This window comes from Cervus elaphus, chromosome 15, assembly GCF_910594005.1.
Source record: "Cervus elaphus chromosome 15, mCerEla1.1, whole genome shotgun sequence".
In the NCBI taxonomy this organism is placed as follows: Eukaryota; Metazoa; Chordata; class Mammalia; order Artiodactyla; family Cervidae; genus Cervus; species Cervus elaphus.
This window is the reverse complement of record NC_057829.1, coordinates 57,383,545-57,405,543: the sequence shown is the minus strand read 5'-3', so window position 1 is coordinate 57,405,543 and position 21,999 is coordinate 57,383,545. Positions and strand designations below refer to the sequence as shown.

The 21,999-nt window shown below is 42.2% G+C and overlaps 1 protein-coding gene across 1 annotated transcript; it reads right to left on the bottom strand.

Annotated features, from left to right (window-relative positions):
* Positions 1–19,371: 19,371 nt before the first annotated feature.
* Positions 19,372–21,695, bottom strand: LOC122709384 (ubiquitin-fold modifier 1-like). The gene has a single exon (XM_043926705.1). The coding sequence runs from the start codon at positions 21,642–21,644 to the stop codon at positions 21,387–21,389; it is 258 nt and encodes an 85-aa protein (XP_043782640.1). The 5' UTR covers positions 21,645–21,695; the 3' UTR covers positions 19,372–21,386.
* Between the last annotated feature and the right edge of the window lie 304 nt (positions 21,696–21,999).

Here is a 21,999-nt window from a genome sequence, read left to right as displayed (position 1 = left end):
CCCAAAGTGAGGCAGACTTCTGTACACTAGAGCACTAGACCACTGAAGGCCTCCGCACCACCACCACCCACAGGGAGCAGATCAAACTGCGTCGTCTCCATAGGCAGGTTGCACCCCAAGGAAGGAATGTGAGAAAGAAGATGGGCCCTGCAGGTCCCTTCTCTCTCCTACTCAGGAAACTCGCTCCATTTCCCCAGGGGAGGAATGAAGGCAAAACAGAGACCAAGAGTGTTCTGGGAAAACCCCTCACCTTGGAAACAAAACGGAGGCAAGAAGCATTCTAAGTACTTACTACTAACATGCTCTGTATGCAAAATGGATTGCATCATCATCCTTAATTCCCCAGCAAGAATTTAGATGGTGTATGAACAGTGGTTAAGAGGCAGGCTGCCTGATTTTGAATCCAGCCTCCGCTGCTTACTAGTTCTATGATCTGGAACAAGTTATTTACCATCCTGAACCTCTGTCTTGTCATCTATGAAATGCCAGCCAAATGGTACCTCCCTCATAGGATGGCCGTGAGGATTAAATGAAAGAAAGTCTATAAAGTGCCTATAACAGTCAAAGGTGGGGACTTCCCTGGTGGTCCGGTGGTTAAGCATCCACCTTGCAACACAAGGGATGTGACAGCCATCCCTGGTTAGAGAACTAAAATCCCACAAGCTGCAGAGCAACCAAGCCCACGAGCCGCAACTACCGAGCCCTCATGCCGCAACTAGAGAGTCCTCGCACCTCAATGAAAGATCCCATGTGATGCGACAAAATAAATATTAAAAACAAAAACAGCCAAGAATAAATGCAAAATAAATGTGAGTTATTATCACCAGTGAGTTTGTCTTATAAAAACTATGGGTCCCTTAGATTAAAAGGTGAAATGAGATACTGTGCTAGTCAACTACAAACCAATTATCTTACTTGAACCCAAAGCAAAAAATAATTACAATCAACTCCTGATCATATTTGTGATCTCAGGACCATGAAAACCATCTCTCAATGCCATTGTCTCCTGCTCACTTCCCATTGAATTACATTCTTCATCCTGTTAAACTGATTTCTTTGACCTCCTCAAATTCCATTACATATAACTTTCTTATCTTAGTCCTTATAAATTAATGTCCTTTCTTACGAACAACTATGAGGAAATTGTCAAAGAGAAAAATCCTTCTGAGATGTTGTATACTCTTATGCCAGGAGTTCCGCTGAGCAAAGACGATGACGGAGATAAAAGGCCAGGGTTGGGTCAGGGCTTGTGACATAAGTGTGACTTGTGGTTACAACAACTAAGAAGAGTGGTCAGTGAGCTGTACTACCCAAGAAGGATTCCTGGTCGTCAGTTACGCATTATGAGGGTATCAGGTATAAGGAAAACTGAGAAAGATTCCAACTTGGAGGAGACTGGAATATTTTAGAGAAGTCTGAAATTTGTACAGTGGGTACCCAGGTCAGGAGAGAGATCTCAAAGCTGATTAAACATCTCTTCTTCCACAACAAACAAGTACAAAAGATTGTGGTTATATGTGCAGGTCTTGGAGTCAAATAGACCAGGGTTCAAGCTCCACTTTTACCACTTCTTTGTTATGTAACTTGGGTAACTCAAATGTCAGTGTTCTGGGCTTCACTGCTGGCTCAGTGGTAAAGAATCCGTCTGCCAATGCAAAAGACATGGGTTCAATCCCTGGTCTGGGAAGATCCCACATGCTCCAGAGTAACTAAGCCTGTGTGCCACAATTATTGAGCCTGTGCTCTAGAGCCCAGGAACTGCAACTTCTCAGCCCACGTGCTGCAACTATGGAGGCTCGCCTGCCTGGAGTCCATGCTCTGCAACAAGAGAAGCCGCCACAGTGAGAAGCACACCGCACCTAGAGAGTGGCCCCTGTCTCCACAAATAGAGAAACTCCTGAGCAGAAGTGAAGACCCAGCACAGCCAAAAATAAATAAACAACATTATTTTTCAAAATATCAGTGTCCCTGTGTATAAAAATGAGATAATAATACATACATTATTGCATACATGCCTCTGAAGAGAATTCAATAAAGCAACCTATGTTAAATTCTCGGCAGATGACCTGCATGTATCTGTGCTCACTAAAGCAAAGTTTTTAATACTATTATACACAACAGTAAACACAGATAGGGTTAATATCCAAAATATATAAAGAACTCATACAATTCAATTAACAACAACAACAAAAAGCAAAAAAAATCCACAGTTTGATTAAAAATGAGCAGAGAAACTAAATAGACATTTTTCCAAAGAAGACATCCAAATGGCCAACAGACACGTGAAAAATGCTCAATGTCGCTAATCATCAGAGAAATACGAGTTAAAACTACAATAAGATCACCTCAAACAAGCCAATCTCCTAAAATCAGAAAGGAAATGGTAGTTTTATTATTTTCTTCATCATTAGGATGAGACAGTCAACTTAATTCTAGAAATTAAGTACAAGAAAGAAGCCACGTGAAGAATGCTCTAGTGGTCCAGTGCTTAGGCCTCAGTGCTTTCACTGTGGTGGCCTGGGTTCAATAGCTCCATGGGGCATGGCCAAAAAAAGAAAAAGAAAGAAGCCAGCTAAAAAGTACTACCAATTTTTCCCATTATGTCCAGTTACATCTATAGGAAATATTTTTTTTTTTTTAATTGGAGGATCATTGCCTTAGAATGTGTTAGTTGTGTTGGATTCTGCTGTACAACAATGCAAATCAGCCATAATTATACATATATCCCCTCCCTCTTGAGCCTCTCTCCTCCCTCCCATTCCACCCCTCTAGGTCTAAATCAAAAAGAGAAAAGACAGGAAGTTTCTTAAGTCACAACATGTACCCTGCTAAGCTTTGCTTTTAACCACTATGCACTTTTCCTATGTTCAACCAATACTTGCATTCTTTTCTGCCATCAAAACCTAAGGACTTAGGGTGAAGTGGCGTGGTCAATATAGGCTCATCACTTACACCACTCTGCTGGAGGATGTTGACAATTCAGGAAACTGCATATGTGGGAACAGAGCGTATATAGGAAATCGCTACACCTTCAGCTCAATTTTGCTGTGAATCTAAAATTGCTCTAAACAATAAAGTCTATTAAAAGAAAATAGAAGCACTTATAATTACATCAACTGAGTCAATGGGGACATGGAAGATACAAACAGTGAATTTCACACAACATAAATTTGAAACAGCAGTTTCAACCATATCCTTTTCCATTCTTTTTCCAGCTCTACCAAGAAAACCACCTCGAGCTTATAAGCTGCCTTTCTGTGTCTGCAGAGGAGAAGCCTGGGAGAAGAAAAAGGCATCTCTTCCTCAGGACTGTGCAGCCTCAGGCCAGGGCCACTGCTCGGCAAGTAGGTCTCAGGCTGAATTCAGCTCCAACTGGCTTCCTCAATCAGGCACCTTCACACAGTGCACCAACCGTGCAACAGTCCACAGCATCCCTGATTAGCTATCAGAGTAATTGTGAAGTACGTATCTTTTCCCTTCCTCTGTCGAGTCAGAGATGAGAGCAGTATTGTTTTAGATAGTCATGAAGCAGAAGGAAAGTCAAAAAGTGAAAGAGGATCCCAGAGCAGGAACCTCTGAATAATGGAGTTGACTCTTGAACTTTCAGCATCAGCTGCTCCATCTTACTTCTCTCATTCTAAACCCACAGCCTCAGTTGAAAACCAAGAGTGTATTTACATAGGATGGGTTCAACCACAAACTATCTGAATTAATGTTGAAGGACCTGACTTGACTCTGCTCCATGAGACCAGGGCCAGTATTTATTTTTTTCTCACTATTGTTTCCCCAGCTTTTAACATGGTGCTCGGTAAATAAAAAAGGGCTCAATAAATATTTATTGGCAGAATTGCTGTTTTTTATAGGGGAATAATAAAGCCAATTGCTGCACTCCTTTCACACGCATGAGAGCATTTCCCTTACAGCTGAAGCACAATAAAAATGCTTTGAACATTTTTAAAGTCTATAGGTATGAAGAAGAAGAAAGGCAAGTAGGAGACAAGTGCATTGATGAAGTCTGCATCAAGCAGTTTGGGAGTTGAGAACTGGGTTTTAGAGTCCCAGGTTAGAATCCTAGGTTTTCCATCTATTAAATGAGGGACCCTGTTCAAAATGACTCAAATTGTCTCAACTTCCCCATCTCTGAAATAATGGGAATAAGCCCACCCAGCAGGGCTGTTGAGCAGGTTAAAAGTCAGTGTATGTAAGAAACATCTAACCTGGTTACTGACACATAGTAAATGCTCAATAAATGGCAATTATCATTAATTTTTTGTGCCTTCAGAAAGCTAGGGGAAAAAAGAAAGTAAAAGGGAAAAATTATGCAAATGTAGCAAAATCTTGACAGCTGGTGAATCTAGGTGATGTGTACATAGGGGTTCACCATATCGGTCTTCCTACTTCTATGTAAGGGCTTCCTTGGTGGCTCAGTCAGTAAAGAATAAGCCTGCAATGTAGAAGACCAGAGTTCAATCCCTGGGTTCAGGGGGAAGATCTTGTGGAGAAGGAAATGGCAACCCACTCATCTGGAAAATTCCATGGGGTCGCAAGATTCGGACATGGCTTAGCAACTAAACCATCACCACTTTTAGGTACATTTGACATTTTCCATAAATTTTTTTAAGTTAAAAAGCACAGGGGAGGTGAAGGGGCAGGGGAAAAAAGCAGAAAGTACACAAAAGCACAGCTGCTTCCAAACAAACCAAGTATTCAGTCAGGACTTCATTTATTCATTAATAACTTGAGCACTGTGTGTGGGATATCAGGCGGCCTCGTTGTGTGGGACACTGGGGTCCCTGCCTTTCAGGGAGCTCATGGTCTAGCTGGAGATGGACACTAAACATATAGTCACATAAACAGATATATAAGCACAAGTTAAGAAAATGCTCCAAAGTGATCTAGCTGTGCTGAGAGGACAGTGAAGGACTCAGTTTAAAGAAGGAAGTCAGGAAGGCCCCTCTGAGGAAGTGGTATGTAAACGAAGACCTGAAGGAGCTTGGCTGGGCAAAACAAGGGGAGAGAAAACCCAGGTGGAGTGGCCAGGTCAGAGGTTCGAAAACCATAACGAAAGGTCCTGAGGCAGGCATGGAAGGTAGGCCAGTGTGACTGGAGCACAGAGCAAGAGCTTTCCTCAAGAGGAGACTGCAGAGCTGGGTGGGGCTTTGGACGACCTGTTAGAGCTTTGGGTCTCAGTCCTGCAAATCCTTGAAAGGGAATGACAGACTCAGCTGTCCATTAAAAATATTCACCCTGGCCTCATGGAACAGAACAGAAGGGCCATATCTGCATATGCATGGAATCTCTCCAGATGAATACACAAGAAATTAGTAGTGGTGGCTGCTTCTGGGGAAGGGAACTGAGCGATTAAAGAGGCTGGAGGGAGACAGTTTTTACTGCATGTGCCCTTTTGCACTATTGATGAATTTTCTATTAAAAAAAAATCACACCAGTCAGACTGGCCATCATTAAAAAGTCTACAAATAATAAATGCTAGAGAGGGTGCAGAGAGAACAGAACCCTCCTACGCTGTTGGTGGGAATGTAAATTAACATAGCCACTACAGAGAACAGTGCAGAGGTTCCTTAAAAAAAACTAAAACTTGAGCTACCATGTGATCCAGCAATCCCACTCCAGGGCATATATCTGGAAAAGAGGAAAATTCTAATTCGAAAAGATATATGGCACCTGCAATGTTCGCAGCAGCACTATTTACAATAGCCAAGACATGGAAGCAACCTAAATATCCATTAATAGATGAATGGATAAAGATATATATATATATAGAGAGAGAGAGAGAGATGAATATATATGTATGTATCTCCTACATCATTTATATCTATTCCATATTTCACAATGGAATATTAACTCAGCCATAAAAAAGAATGAAATAATGTCACTTGCAGCAACATGGGTGGACCGAGAGATTATCATACTAAGTGAAGTAAGTCAGAGAAAGATAAATATCATACACTATCACTTATACATGGAATCTTAAAAAAAAATGATACAATGAGCTTATTTACAAGACAAACAGACTCACAGACGCAGAAAGCAAACTTATGGCTACCAAAGGAGAGACGTACAGAGGAGGGATAAATTAGAAGTTTTGAATTAACAGATACACACCACTATATATAAAGTGGATAAACAAGAAGCTACTGTATAGCACAGGGAACTATATTTAATATCTTGCAATAACCTATAATGGAAACAAAATCTGAAAAAGAATACATATATATACATTAAAAAAAATGGAAACACTTTGCTATACACCTAAAACTAAATCAACTATACTTCCATAAAAAAGTAATAATAAATAAAATGTTATAGGCTTATAAAAAGCACATCACACAATCATTTTAGGAGAAAAGCATCTCCCACCCTCGAAGGGAAGACACATCTAAATAACATGTCGCGGCACAGACACACAGCATCACACACACATAGACACACAGCATCAAGTCACATAGCAATGGAGTGGAAGACAGGAGATTTCAGACCAAACAGGAGCTTTCCCAATGATTGTGTGATTTATCTTTCCTCAGGCTTTCCAGTGGTGCAGCCTGTCAGAAGGCCCAGGAGGGGTAATTTCTAGAGAGAACCCTAGAGCTTAGAGAGTCTTTTCAGGCTGTGGTTCTTGAAGCACTACTCAAGAGAGACGGCCAGGTAAGCATGTTGAGGAATGCACACACGGATGACTGGCTCCTGGAGCAGCCTCTGTAGGGGATGCAGAGTTATCAAAGGTCCTCGAGGGGCTTTGCTCCAGGCATGAGCAGAGGGTTTAGAGCGAGGCAGAGATGATGCCTGTGGTAAGTGGTAAAGTTAGGAGTTGACATTCTGCTCCCTGCAGGCTTATTAAAGCAGGCCCATCGCTGATACAAGAGGATTGATTCAGTTAACTCTGGCCCTTACCATGGCCTCTCTTTTCCTCCCTCCTTCCCATCTTGTTCATCCCATCATTTGATTACAACTCACTCGAAGACTTTCTTTGCAACCTTCAAGAGTATGGTTCACAGTATGTAAACAGTGGATTCTCCTATGTGATGGGATTATTGGCTATTTTTACATTTTTCTCTCTTGTTTCTAATTTTTCTCCAGTAAACATGTTTACTCCTGTAGCATACAAGGGCGTGGGGATATCTTTTTCAATGTTTGCATACAATCTTACCCCCAAGACATTGGAAACTACAACTACCTCTTTGTGCTTTTCTATCAGAACAACAAAATAAGCAAAAATAGACTTTTTAGGCCAGGTCCAGGGGTAGGTACAGCCATGGTTCTGGACCTACGTCTATACTTTCTTTTCTTTTTCTTTTTTCTCACATTCTTCAAAGGTCAAAGGTTCAACTTATTTCTCGATTCTCCAACCCAGCATTCCCTGCCCCCACCCTATTCACCTAACACCTGCTAGCTGGGCACTCTCTTGAACCATATTCTTCACTTCAGCTGCATTTTTAAATTAACTTTCTAAACTGGGAAAGCAATACTCCACACCGCTAAGCAGAGGCAGTTTCACTAAGACAGATGGAAACAAAGAAATGGGACCACATTCACTTCATTATTTGCATAGGCCCAGACACTGAAAGCTGGGGCCTCTAGAATCAGCCAAGTTCTTCTTACAACTCCTGAAAAGTCACCCCTCCTCCTGGCCCCCAGCCTCGTTCAGTGATCCTTCACCTGTTTGGGGCTGCAGCTGTATGATGAGGGGCCGAGTACCCGCCCCAGAGTCAGTCTGCCTAGGTTCAAACCCTCCCCGCTTGCTGGTTCAGCTCCGGTTCAAGTAACTTGAACAAATCACTTCACTAAACCTCTATTTCCTCATCTGCAAAATGGGAACAACATCTGAGTTAAATAAGGTAGTGCATGTGGTACCTAGTAAGCACTTAATAGTAGTGAATTATGTTTAATTTCAGCAATTTTACCACTCACTCCTGCTGCCTCTCAACCCATTTAAATTGCTACCATTTAGAGGCCTATTTTTAATTAAAGAATATTCATTTTATCTCTGAATAACTGGGGGGATTTCTATCTAGATTGCCTCCGAGGCTTCACATACCTGGGGGGAGAAAGAATTCCCTGGTTATTTGGCCTGCTGTTACTGGACAGTTGCTCAGTGCGGGTTTCTGTGTGTGGAAGAAGGAGGAGGAAGAAGAGGAAGAGGGTGCGGGAGGAGGAGACAATGTAGACTGAAGGTCTTAGTGGATAGAGAACAGATGAAGGAACAGTCCAGGTGAAAAAGGGCCCCAGGAAGAATTCAATGTTTCATTGTGCCTTAAATAATATGATGAAATGAGGTCAGCAGAGTCATAATAGGTTATTTGAAATTTTCAAACTGTACATCTAGGACAATGCTTCTTAACTAAGGGCAGTTTTGTCCCCCAGGGGACATTGGGTAATGTCTGACGACCTTTTTGATTGCCAAAAAGGAATGAGGGGACAGCTACTGGCACCTACTAGGTAGAGGCTAAACATCCCACAATTCACAGGACAGCTTCCACAACAAAGAATTTTCCAACCCAAAATGTCAATAGCACTGAGGTGGAAAAACCCAGATGCAGATTTCCGCTTCTTGGGAGAAAAGCAGACTTGCCTTCCTTTACCTTTAAAAGATAAGTGCTCATTGAAGTTCTTACTCGTGTTTTCAAATATTTTATTCCTGAGGGTAAGTCAATGTTTTCAGGTTCAGCTCATCATAGCATCCTCCCTTCCTTTCATTGCTTCTGGGGCTCGTCCTTGCTTACCTGTTGCCCTTACTCTACAAACCCTTCCTTCGTTTCAAGAAAGGAAGCAAATATGCAGGAAGGCAGTAGCCACATGCGTTAATGATTACATGATATCACAATAAAATTCCGGGCCTGGTAGCCTTCTCATCAAGGCTTCTTTAGATAAGTCAAGACACTTCACCAGAATGGCTGCTGTCCAAGCAGATTACATTAAAAAGCTAATAGCACATTACAAAAGAAAAAAAAAAAAAAACAACTTATCAACATGATTAATCAGAAAGAGTTTTACTGGCTGTTTGTTAATGCATTTCACCAATCAAACAACTGAGGAATGTGACTGCTGGCTGTTGACCCTGGTAACCCAACACCACTATGCTGTGTTAAATTGATAAATTAGTTTAAAAGAATGTTTACTCCCTTTACTGTATGACTCTACTCAGCGTCCTTTTATAAGAGGATGAGACAGCTTCCAAGAGTCTAGTGTATAAGGCAAAGAAAGGACCACACAAAGGAACTGAACTTATTGTGAATATATTGCCTAGTAGGCAGGAGGACTCAGCCACTCCAAAGCCCCTTGAGAGCTAAAGGCCATATCCCTTCTTAGAAGCTGCCCCTCTACACATGTCCACTGAAGGAGAAAAACAAAGGTCTCCCCAGGAAGCCTTGAGCCTCTCAGTTGGGAAACTATGGCATGCCCTCCAATCACACTCCTTTTCGAGCTACTCGACTTTGGTGGCTAATTGAGATCTGAGATGTACCATGCAAACACAAATGGCATTCCAGACAATCAACCATCACTGACCAGAAGTTTAAATAAACTGATCACTTGTTGGCATTTGTTAGAGTCAGCAAATGTGTGCAGCAAGGGCTAAAGGGGTGGCTTAGGAGCTGAGGGTTTGAAAGTAGCTGGCACTAAGACTTAATGTCTTGATGGCTAACGAGAGTTGCTACTGCTTATTGGTCATTTATTATGGCCATGTGCAAGACACTTTCTCGCCACTGGATAATTTAATCCTTGCAGCTAGGATTATTATGTTCCCTCGATTTGCAGATGAGGAAATGGAGGCTCTGAGAGGCTACACAGTCAGCCTTCATCGGAAATATTTGGAGGCAAGGGTGAGAAAGACCCTTATCCTGGGGAGGGTCTTCAATGGGCAAAATTTGCCTCCGCACAGACTTGAATGAATGGCAGATGAGGCAAGGTGTAAAGGTCCAAGAGACTTGGAGAAGAGCCCTGGGAGAGAATGCAAGACATCTAAAGCTAAAAAGGGAGTGGCTGGCTTGGGGGGGTTCGGGCCAGAGTAGAACCAGTGGTCTGATTAGAAGACCCTCTGCAAGAATCCAGAGCTCCAAAGTACGGGACGTAACCACCTGTGGCAAAAGGGTTCATTGGTAAATGTAAATCACTTTAAGAGAAGAATATTAGCTTTTCAGCTCAAGATGCATCATTTGGGTTGAAATCAAATGGGAAAAATCTGTTTGGTGCCCAGATCTGAGTTCAAGGGGTAATGTATGACCTTCATCCTCCAATAAAACACCCTCGCCAGCTCCCTGCTCACAAGCATGGGTCTGACATGCATGCTGTTTGATTACAAATAGAAGCAGGAATTGAAAGTAAATCACATCAGGCCTTCATGACCTCAGGTCAGTCCCACAATGAGACTGGGTGCCCTGGAAAAACAAGTCCTTGAGGAAGGGAGGCTCTGGATGGCTGAAGAACTTGAAAACAAGTAGAGTAGGGCATAGAGGCGAAATCCCAATAGGAATTGAGGAGCCATCACACATCTGGAGGATCATTGAATGCCATCTTGCCTGCTTCCCCATTTCGATCAGGGTCATGCCAGCTGGGATTAACGTAAACCAATCAGCTGGCATTTGCAAATGATAGCTTAGCTTGTTGTTGTTAAATATTTCAAAAGTACAAGAAATTGAAGGAATACTCTAACAACCATGTATGCAACTGAACAAATATTGACATTTTTTAGCCTAGTTCCACAAGCCATTTTTGTAAAAAGTGTTGGAAATGTGACTCCTCAGGGTGCTCTGTGGTAAATCGTTTAGAGAACAAGAACTTAGATGTGTTCCAAGGCAGTTCCACTGTACAAGTGAGGGGAAAAAAAGGAGGCTGGGGTGGTCACATGATTTACCCAAGATCTGACATGTGCTCAGAGCCAAACCTAGACCCAAGTCTCCTGATTCCCACTCAGCACTCTTTCCCCTCTACCCACAGCCCACAAACCTCCAGCTGTCTGCCTGCACCTCCCTCTGCCTTTTCAGAAGTCTCAGGCCCCACTCAAAATCTAGCTGCTCCTTTTTCCTTTTATTTATTTATTTAAAGTCAGTATAAAATTTACTGGCCTCTCAGAAAGACTCTTTGAGGGTTTCCCTGGTGTCTCCAGTGGTAAAGAATTCACCTACCAATGCAGGAGACATGGGTTCCATCATGGGTCTGGGAAGATCCTACATGCTGAGGAGCAACTAAGCCCATGGGCCACAATTGAGCTTGTGCTCTAGAGCCCAGGAGCCACAAGTATGGCGCCCACACACCCTAGAGCCTATGCTCTGAATTAAGAGAAGCCACAACAATGAGAAGCCTGAGCATCGCACCTGGAGAGTAGCCCCTGCTCATCACAACTAGAGAAAAGTCCACACAGCTACAGAGACCTAGCACAGTCAAAAATAAATAAATCAATAAGATTATTATTTTTTTAATTTATAAAAAGACTCTTTGGAATAAGGTGAATTCATGACACACAAGTCAGAGAACAGTCAAGATTCTTTCAGAAGTTATAACACAGTAACAATGACAACTAACACTTCCTAAGTGCTCACTCTGCCAAGCCCTCGGCCAACTGCTCCGCAGATAGTCTGTTCAACCTTCACATTAATACTCTGGGGTCATTGCCATGATTCTCATATTAGAGATGTGATAACTAAGGCTCTGAGATGTTAATTCACCCACAGGCACAGCTAGAAGCAGCTGGGATGCTACAAACTGCCCACGCCACTGGGGTATGGGTGGAGCTGATGTGTTTTGCCAACCAGACTCCCCTAATCTTCTCTATTCTCCCATGACCTAGGCCAACGGGATTCCCAAGCCCAATTGTGCACAAGAACCCCCTGGGAAGTTTGTTAAAAATAACATGCTCAGGCCTACCGTTCACCTATTGAATCAGAGAGTTCTAGTCTACAGTCCACAAATCCGTCCTACAACAACCTCCTCAGGTGCTGTTGCTGCTGGCACACATGGAGCTTGGGAAACTCTGTTGAAGGCTGTTGACTTTTCTGGCCAGTTGGAGCCAAAGAGTCTAGGCTGCAAGACCTCCTGCCCTTCTCTTCCCTTCCTAGAGTTCCATGAGAGTGGGGCCGCTGTGTCGGGGCAAGAGTCCTGGAAGGTGTCTGTTTGCTTTAGAAAATGTAGACATCTGGGCCCTCCTGCCACTTGCCTGCTGCCCAAAGGGAGAACTATTACATGCAAGCAGAGATCAGGTGGCCGGGAAAGGAAGGGAGACACAGCCATCACCAGCTGGCCCCACTCTCCCCTTTCTGAGGAGTTACTCAGGAGAAACCCTGGTCAGGCAGCTGTCCTCCTGCTGGGGGAGAAAGTTTTTCCCTTTGGATCCATCAGCTCTTCTAATCGGTTGGTATCCAGCAGAGCCAGGGGTCAGGAAGTCCCCAACAGCTTGGGCAATTTTGCTGAACTGACTTCACAGCATCCCAAGGAGAGCAGAGCAATGGAAGGCTGGCCATAGAAGGGGCTGAGAGGCTGCCTGGTCACTTACCAAATGGGAAACTGAGGCCCAGAGACGGAAACAGAGAGGAGGTGTCGGTATTTTGACCCGTGTTTATCTATGAGAAGATTCAACCTCAAAGAGATGTTGAGAGGCTCACCCTGAGTCAAACTGTCTTACACAGGCAAGCAGGTGAGTCAATTCGTTAGTTAACTTCCCGAACAAGGATAGAATGGTGCCCTGGTTTATCAAACTAGCTCTCTGAACTATGAGCATTTCTCTCTTTGCCTGTCCCTCTGGTATAAATGATTAGGTAGGTTTGGAAAATATGATACTTATTTACCTTATATGCAGAGTACATCATGAGAAATGCTGGGCTGGAGGAAGCACAAGCTGGAATCAAGATTGCCAGGAGAAATATCAATAACCTCAGATATGCAGATGACACCACCCTTATGACAGAAAGTGAAGAAGAACTAAAGAGCCTCTTGATGAAAGTGAAAGAGGAGAGTGAAAAAGTTGGCTTAAAGCTCAACATTCAGAAAACTAAGATCATGACATCTGGCCCCATCACTTCATGGCAAATAGATGGGGAAACAGGGGAAACAGTGGAAACAGCGGAAACAGCAGCTGACTTTATTTTTCTGGGCTCCAAAATCACTGCGGACGGTGATCGAAGCCACGAAATTAAAAGACGCTTGCTCCTGGGAAGGAAAGTTATGTCCAACCTAGACAGCATATTAAAAAGCAGAGACATTACTTTGCCAACAAATGTCCGTCTAGTCAAGGCTATGGTTTTTCCAGTGATTATGTGTGGATGTGAGAGTTGGACTATAAAGAAAGCTGAGTTCAGAAGAATTGATGATTTTGAACTGTGGTGTTGGAGAAGACTCTTGAGAGTCCCTTGGACTGCAAGGAGATCCAATCAGTCCATCCTAAAGGAGATGAGTCCTGGGTGTTCATTGGAAGGACTGATGTTGAAGCTGAAACTCCAATACTTTGGCCACGGGATGCGAAGAGTTGACTCTTTGGAAAAGACCCTGATGCTGGGAAAGATTGAGGGCAGGAGGAGAAGGGGACAACAGAGGATGAGATGGTTGGATAGCATTACCAACACAATGGACATGGGTTTGGGTGGACTCCGGGAGTTGGTGATGGACAGGGAGGCCTGGCGTGCTGCAGTTCATGGGGTTGCAAAGAGTCAGACATGACTGAGTGACTGAACTGAACTGATGTCAGTGGAAAGTCATTGTCAGAAACCATTCTACATATATTCTACACTTCTTTTCTACATAAATCTTAGGCCTACATCCTGGACCACAACTGGAGTACATGGTTAGGTCCAAGCACATGATGAATCCAAGGCCTGCCAAAACCTGGGACTTTGTAATCATTTCTCTTATCATATCTTGTCTGGTTGGTCATTATCAAATGGTCCTTCAGGTCTGTCAGTTCCATCATCACTCAATCCAATCCCTCTTTCTTTTAGATTTTAAAATTGTGGGCAAGTCAAGTGCCACATAGTTTCTTGCTATGCTGTAAAATCTTCAGTTTTAAGAAAAATAATAACAACATTTTCTGTATAGCAGGCACTGCACCAAGCACTATACATGTCACATTTTATTGAAATTTGGCAACAACATTTTGAAGTAGGTACTATCATTATTCCTACTTTATGTGCCGAGAAACCCGAAATTCAGAGAAGCTCTGTGACTTGCCTTAGGCCGTTCAGCTGGGATTCAGATCAAGGGAGATTTCCTACAGGACCCGACCCTTCCCCATAGTGTTTCTTGTAATTCTGGAAACAGGATTTGAGATGTTAAGATCCATCTACTTTATAAACATTTCAATGGACATTTATTGAGTATCTTTGATAGGCACAGTCTCACGGTATTTACAAAGGTGATCTGAGAGCTAGCCCTTCCTCTCACAGGGAGTCAGAAAGGGTATTCAATTAATACAATCAAAGGTAGAAAGTCCTAAGGGCTACATTGGAAGCACAGATAAAGTGCAATAAAAATACACCAAGAAGGATAGTCAACAAGCAGGCAATAAGCAATGACTTCCTGGAGGAAGTGGCATAGGTCCTTAGAGGACAAATAAGGTACTACTGGTAGAGACAGGAGAGTGCAGTCCTTCGCTGTGAGATAGTATGATGTAGTGAGTGGTTTCAAATCCACTTACTAGCTGCTCAGCTTCACCTCTGGGCCCTGGTTTCCTCATCTGGCCGGGTGGAACGAGTCGCATGGATCTCTTGGGGCTGTGCAGATTGTTGTGGGGCTAATGGATACAAAAGTCTAGAACAGCACACAGGAGGGGCGCACTGATGCTCTGTTCCCTTTTGGGTTCACTGAGTCATTTCAGAACTCACAACTCTGAGGCCACTGTCCAACAAAGCCAAGTCTGTGTTCCTCTGAGAAAGTTCCTCTGTTCCTTCCTCTCACAAGGCTCTGCTTCAGTCAGATGTTCAAAAGCAGCCACTTCAGCTCACAACAGGGTTTGTAAAGGCAATGAGCACTGAAGCTTGACTCCAGTGGTGTGGCTGGGAGCTACTGTAAGAGAACAAATGGACTGTTTATCAGCTTTCTATCTGTCCCTAACAAAACCATGTGAAATGAGGCATTAAACTCCCAGTTTTTAAAGAGATGATAAACACTGGCTAATTTACTGGAGTAGAGCATAGTGAGCTGAATGTTTAATTTTGCATTAAATCTATATCTAGCATTTTCATTAAAAAGGGCAAAACGTAGACTCTATTGATGCTTCAGTGCCCATTTCCAATTAATGCTTAACATTTAAAACTGTGCATGAAATTGCAAATGTATCTGCAAACACATAAGAAGGACCGGACTAAGTGCTGTGTGCTTGCTTACTCACAGCCAGCCATTTCTGAGGCTGCCAATGGATTATTGCAGGGGTTATTTGCCCACACCTGCCTGGGCTGTGAACAGTTAATATCCCTGATTACTTAGTTAAACATCATTTTAGACTGAGAGACAGAGACAGGCATGGAAGAAATAGGGGACCATATAACTTGTGCAGTGAACAATGAAGTCATGATAGACTTCTTGATTCATGGTTGATAGTTCTAGGGTAATTAGGCTAGTATCCTGAAAAAGCTGTTAGCTTCCCTAATTATCACTCATGGCCACGTGGCCAAGTGACTAAGGAATAAAAAGGACCAAAGGTTTCAGAGTAAACATCATTATTTTTCAAAAAGAACTAATTTGTGCCATTGCCAAACTAATAAAAAATGATTTCCCCATAATGAAATGAGAACTTTTACCTATTTTTAAAATAATCTTAACTTCAATATGTCTTACATGCAGCTATGCAAACGGTTAAGAAGAACCTCTATAATATAAGGTAATTTCACTACTCAGAGTAACAAAAAGTAACAAAAAGCCATATAAGTGAAAAGTGATATACTCCAGAACTAGGAAGCAGGATAGTGTAATATTATGGAAGTAGATTTTGGAGTCAGACTCCTTGGGTTTAAATCCCAGTCCTTGCCAGCAATTACCAATTGGCACCACCTGAATAAGGAATGGAGGAGGGTTAATTCTTCAAAGGGAGTGAGTTGGGGCCCCAAGAGGAGAATTGAAAGGGTTACATGGAGATGGAAACAACAGATGTCTAGGCTACTTCAAAGAATGATAATATAACTGAGGGGTGGAGAGCAGGGACTCTCAAATCTATAGGACAGACCAGGGTCAAAAAACGAATGTGTGTAAGTCAAAGCTAAAGATTTCATTTCAAACTAGCATGAGGGTCCATAAAATAGATTCCCAGCCAGCCCTACAATATAATAGCAGCTGTATATTCAAGGTGTACCCCCAGCACAGTGGAGATGGTGACTAGAAGCCAACAGAACAAGTTGTATAAATACAGGGTCCAGGAAGAGATTTATGATTGGTTTTAGATAGTGAAATGGGGTGTGTCAGACTCTTCAGGAGAGCCAGAGGAATGATCTACAGATGTTCAGACATTGATTTTGACTTTGTGATTCATCTTTGTGTTTCATACATTCAGGTATCCCTCTGAAGTCATAGCACACAAGATCAGACACTATGACAGAGATCAATTTTGAGTCTGCACCCTGTCAGGATGGCTTTTGGTTTTAGGAATACCCACAAGGACTCTAGCACTACCTTGAGGGAACTCTGCTTTCTGTTGGGGTTCCAATTTCCAGAGAATAAGGTATGAATATCTAAGCCACTATTTTCCAAGTTATGTTCACAGAATAGTCATTCTAAGGAAAATAATGAGTGCTACATAAGCAAAGTGTTCTCAGACCAAACAAATATTAAGGATGCTTTGCTAAATAAGATTAAATTCACTTCTTTATTCTTCAGGACTTTTCAGAGCCTTTAAGATGTTAATGGGCCATGTAAATATCCAAAAGAGAATAAGACCACACTAAAGTTTGCAAGCTTATTTGATCTCAGAATCTTTTCTTCCCCATATCCACACTCTGTGTGGCTGGTATTTTTCTCACAATTGTTTTGGAAACTACTTTTCTTTCTTTCTTTTTTTTTTTTAAGAATTTTTATTCAGTGAAAGAGTGAAATGACAAGTCACAGACTGGAATTTTGCCACTTGGACTATAGCCTACCAGGATCCTCAGTCCATGGGATTTTCCAGGCAAGAATACTGGAGTGGGTTGCCATTTCCTTCTCCAGGTGGAAACTACTTTTCTAAGCTTGGAACTGAGAATTTCTACTTCTCATTTAGAAAGCTTCTAGAGAATGCTGCTCCCATAATAACAAAAGGCATAAGCTACAACACTAAAAATGTTCAGTCCACCAGAGAATGGGGCTGCAAAACAACCAAGGTAACTGAATTCCAAAGGATAACAAGCCCTTCTGAGGAGAGAAAAGACATATCAACTCTTTCTCATGGCAAAGAATGGGAAGAATCATGATCATAAAATTGAGTAAGAGGTATGGCAAAAACCACTACAACATTGTAAAGTAATTAGCCTCCAACTAATAAAAATAAATGGAAAAAAATAAATAAATAAAAATAAGAAGAGTTAAAAAAAAAATTGAGTAAGAGGAAAAATTCTTAAAGGCTGTGTGTGGGCTAGCACAACAGTCAAGAATCTCTAAGTACTCCAGACACAAGAGAAACTCCTGCCAGCTTGTCATCTCTTTTCCATTAGTGTCCACTTGGTACCCCTGAGAAAGACTGGAAGCAGACAGTAGATCCTTTTTCTTGGTGGTACAGCCCTACAGTGTCTGCCAAGGTTTGAGGGCAGAGCAGGAGTACCTGGAGAAGTCCATTCATACTCCAAGCCCTAGTTTGGAGGACAAGGTGATGCTTGTCTGCTCCTGGAGGAGGGGCGAGAGAAAGTCTCGTGTCTAGGAGTCAAAGCAGAAATCTGTTGGGCCCAAGATCCCCCACTAATTCAAAGTAGAGTTTAGTTGCTATGAGAGAAAGGGCAAGAAACCTGTTTGCGCCCTGAATCCAGAACTTAGTAGGAGGCAGAGTTCGTCTGTCACTGGGACTGAAATGCTGAAAAATCACCGCCCTGGTCGATTTTTTCTTGTCGGTGAAAGGGTCAAGTCAGGGTAGAAGAGGACAGACTGGCTGGTTGGGAGGCTGGGGAGAGAGAACAGTATATCATAGTGGTTACTAAAGTGGTTACATAGTGGTATACAGTGGTACAAAGTGGTACCCAGTGGTTCCTAAAGGAAATCAATATTCATCGGAAGAACAGGTCCTGAAGCTGAAGCTCCAATACTTTGGTCACCTGATACGAAGAGTCAACTCATTAGAAAAGACCCTGATGCTGGGGAAGATTAAGGACAGAAGTAGAAGGGGACAGCAGAAGATTGAAATGATTGGATGGCATCACTGACTCAATGGACATGAGTTTGAGCAAACTCTGGGAGACAGTGAAGGACAGGGAAGCCTGGCGTGCTGCGGTCGCAAGGAGTCGGACACGACTTATCGACTGAACAGCAACAACACAGTGGTTACTAGGCTGGGCTCTGAGGTCAGACGGGCTTGGCTTGGGATCCATGGCTATCATCTCACAGCCATGGGCACATTATCCAAGGTCACTCAACTTTAGTTTCCTTATGTAATATAAGGATGAGAGTAATAGTATCTTCCCCAGAGAATTGTTGCGAAAACAGGCCACAGTGTCTGGCACAGGGAAAGCAATTGATGAAGGCTAGCTGTTGCTTTGATTACAACAGTTTTTTGGAAACTGATAAAGAGCTGTTGAGTATTATTCTGCTAGCGCTGCCATAACAAAAATACCATAGACTGGGTGACTTAAACAACAGATACTATTTTCTCACAATTCTGGCAGCCATAAGTGTGAGATCAGGGTACCAGTATGGTCAGGCTCTGATGAGAGCCCTCTTCCTGATCTGCAGATGGCCCTCTTTGAGCAGTGTCCTCACATGGCAGAGACAGCAGAGACAGAGAGCTAACTCTCTGATGTCCCTTCTTCTAAGGTCAGTAATCCCATCATGAGGGCCCTACTCTTATGACCTTATCTACACCTATTTATCTCCCAAAGCCCCCATCTTCAAATGTTATCACATTAGGGGCAAGAGCTTCAGTACAGAAATTGGGGGAGAGGACACAATTGAGTCCAAAGCAAGTCACAGAGGCATTTTTTCAGTTGTAGTGGAAAGTCATTTTTACTTGACAATCATCTGGTTCCCCCTTTTCTGTTCACATCTGCCTAGTTTTCTACTAGAAATTCATTTAACCACTCTCAATCCTTGTGATTCAGGTGGGGCTGACCTCTCTCTATCCCTCCCTCTAAGGGTAGGAACAAGACCAAGACTTGGCCAATGATCTTATTCCATCTCCAGGCTATGGTGATAAGTTCAGAGACAAATGCATGTTCACCAAGGCAGTCCAATGAGAAAAAGTCCCAGGACTTTTTTTTTTTTTGGTTTATGGTGTAAGAAAATGTATTTTCACAAGATATGAATCATGGACCAATAAAGCACTTTAAATACACCACTGTGAAACATTTTGTGCAAAGTTGTCACAGATCATATTTAATAACATGTCTAGTTCTATACAAGAAAATCTTTTTAAGACCTTACTGCAATAAAATTTTCCAACCAAAACAAAAATATTAAATAATTTATGAGACATCATAAAACCTATCTGTGTGACAAATCAGGCAGAATTCTGTGCTAGAAACAGAATGAGGGAAAATCTAAATAAGACCCAAAAGTCAGAAAATTTCTCATTAATGGAGGTTTAATTTTGTTAAAGACCAGGAGTCTTTAGGCATCAGAAAATAAGTTTGCTTATAAAAATAAAAAATTCCACAAACATTAGAAACATACTTTTCACCTCAGCACAAAATTTTTTGCCCTTTACAATTCAGAAGACTTCTAGTCATATCAAATATCTGAACCATGTCTTAGTCTTAACCAATATCATCTTTCCGATACTGAGTCTGTTGCATAATTATTTTTCCCCAATGAACCTAGGGCCTATGAACATTTCAATAAAAACTGGTTTTAGAAACACTTTATTCATGAATAATTCAACACCTGTATCTTGAAGCTTACATTTCCAGGCCTGCAAAGTGCAGAACAGATACCAACCAACCAGGCCTGCCTCCAGAGACCGCAGCATCTAGAATACAGCAAGTCAAGTGCTGGTTCTCAATCACTATGAGCCTTCTCCTTTCAAGATATGCATAGATACTGATGCCCTCACTAAGGGCAAACATAATCTTCCCTATGTATATCTTTCTTTAAGGGGAATTCTGAAAACCGTATGCTGACAATGCCTATGCTGTGCTTTCTCTGATCATCTTTGGCTCCTCATAACACTGTCAAGTGTTCTGTTTTCCCTTCAGTTCTCTCCATAGCCTCTGCAGTTTTGTCTAACCAGTTTGGCCTTTTCTGTGACACTCCTGTTACAAGTTTCTGCTTGCCTTCCCTTTTGTTTCTTTCCTTCTTGCTAGAAGCCTGGTCATCTGGGCTTCCCCATTTTCCTTTCCTAGCTTCTTATTCACCCCACAACTATAATCTTAATGCTTCCTTAAATGTTGGGTCTTCATTATGTATAACCAACCAGAATTTAAATTAGCATTTCTATGAGCGCTGTTGTGAACTTTCAGATGTTCTTCTTTACACTGTCTCCCTGAAGGCTATTTACGATTATCCTCAAGAAGATGATGGTTTCTTGAGGATTCCTATTTTAAAGGTTGTTTTAAAAGAGATCAATAAAGGAATGCATAGTTCAGCAACTGATGCTTCTACTTATTCTTAATTCTCATCATTACAAGTACTGGAGTCTGCAAGATCATCTCTAAAACTCTTCGGTGTGGGATACCAACCAGTTTTACCCATAAGGGCTAGATTGAAAATGCAATTTTGGGCGCTTTGATGTCAAATTAAAATTTATAAGAACTCAAGAAGTCTAAAACTTTAAAACAAGCTAAATGATAAGACAGTTATTCATTGATATGATCCTTTATCATAAATGATATATAAGGAGGAAATCAACTATGTTTGTGTCTGTGAGTCAGATGCTAACAAGCCAACCGTCATGTGTGGATCCATAATCTTTTTTACATTTTTAACTCAGGGACAAGAAGGAAGCTTCAGTAAATTTTAATTTTCCAGATGTTCTCAGAAAGAATGACCAGAAGCACCCTCAGGTTATAAGACACAGATGGTTGATCCATTCACCCCTGATGAACTACCTGTGTGTGCAGCGAGGCAGCAATGAAAGACTGATCCTCTGTGGTCATGGTGCCCTAGGCCTGGATGCGTTCTCTCCTCACGTGAAGTGTGAACAAGCATGGACAGACAGTCACCTTTCATTATGTCATCAATTACTGGTGTTTTCATAGGATTTCAAATGCCTGATTCCAATTTTACAATAATAACATTACCAATATTTACTCTGGAAGGGGGTTTTATGTTCCAAGCAGCGGATATTAACAATGTCCAACATGATCTCTAGGAATTATTCGCAGTTCTGAACCGTGCTTTAGAAAAACATTTCCAGCAGTCTGTGCAGGGTTTATTCCTATTCCATCATTGGTAATAATTGCACTTGTTGCTGCAGGAACTTTAAATTCTTCTGCTGCAAACTTTAAGACAGCTGTGAAAGGTGTACTTTCGGGAACACTGAGTACTTTGTATGGCAGCCGCGGGTCCGACGTCAGTGTGATCTTAAAAGAAACTTTCGACATGGTGCCGCCGGTGGAGACCGAAACCTCGCAGCAAACCCGTGAGGAAGCTCCACTTCCGGCTCGGCGTCTCTTCCAAATCCAGTCCCAGGACTTTTGATGGAACTGTTGGTGAACAGAACTACTTCTATCCCCTGAAGTCTCTAAACCTAGAGTCTCTGACCAAGACTCTGCCTGAAATGGAAGCCTCTGTGTTTAGAGGAAAGAAGAGTTGAAAAATAATGATGGAGTCATGAAGACAGTGTTTGAATGCTGCTGCTAAGCTGCTGCTAAGTCACTTCAGTCGTGTCCGACTCTGTGTGACCCCATAGATGGCAGCCCACCAGGCTCCCCCGTCCCTGGGATTCTCCAGGCAAGA

Coding starts and splice junctions, on each gene's coding strand:
- LOC122709384 (XM_043926705.1), bottom strand. CDS start 21,644: ATGTCGAAAGTTTCTTTTAAGATCACACTGACGTCGGACCCGCGGCTG.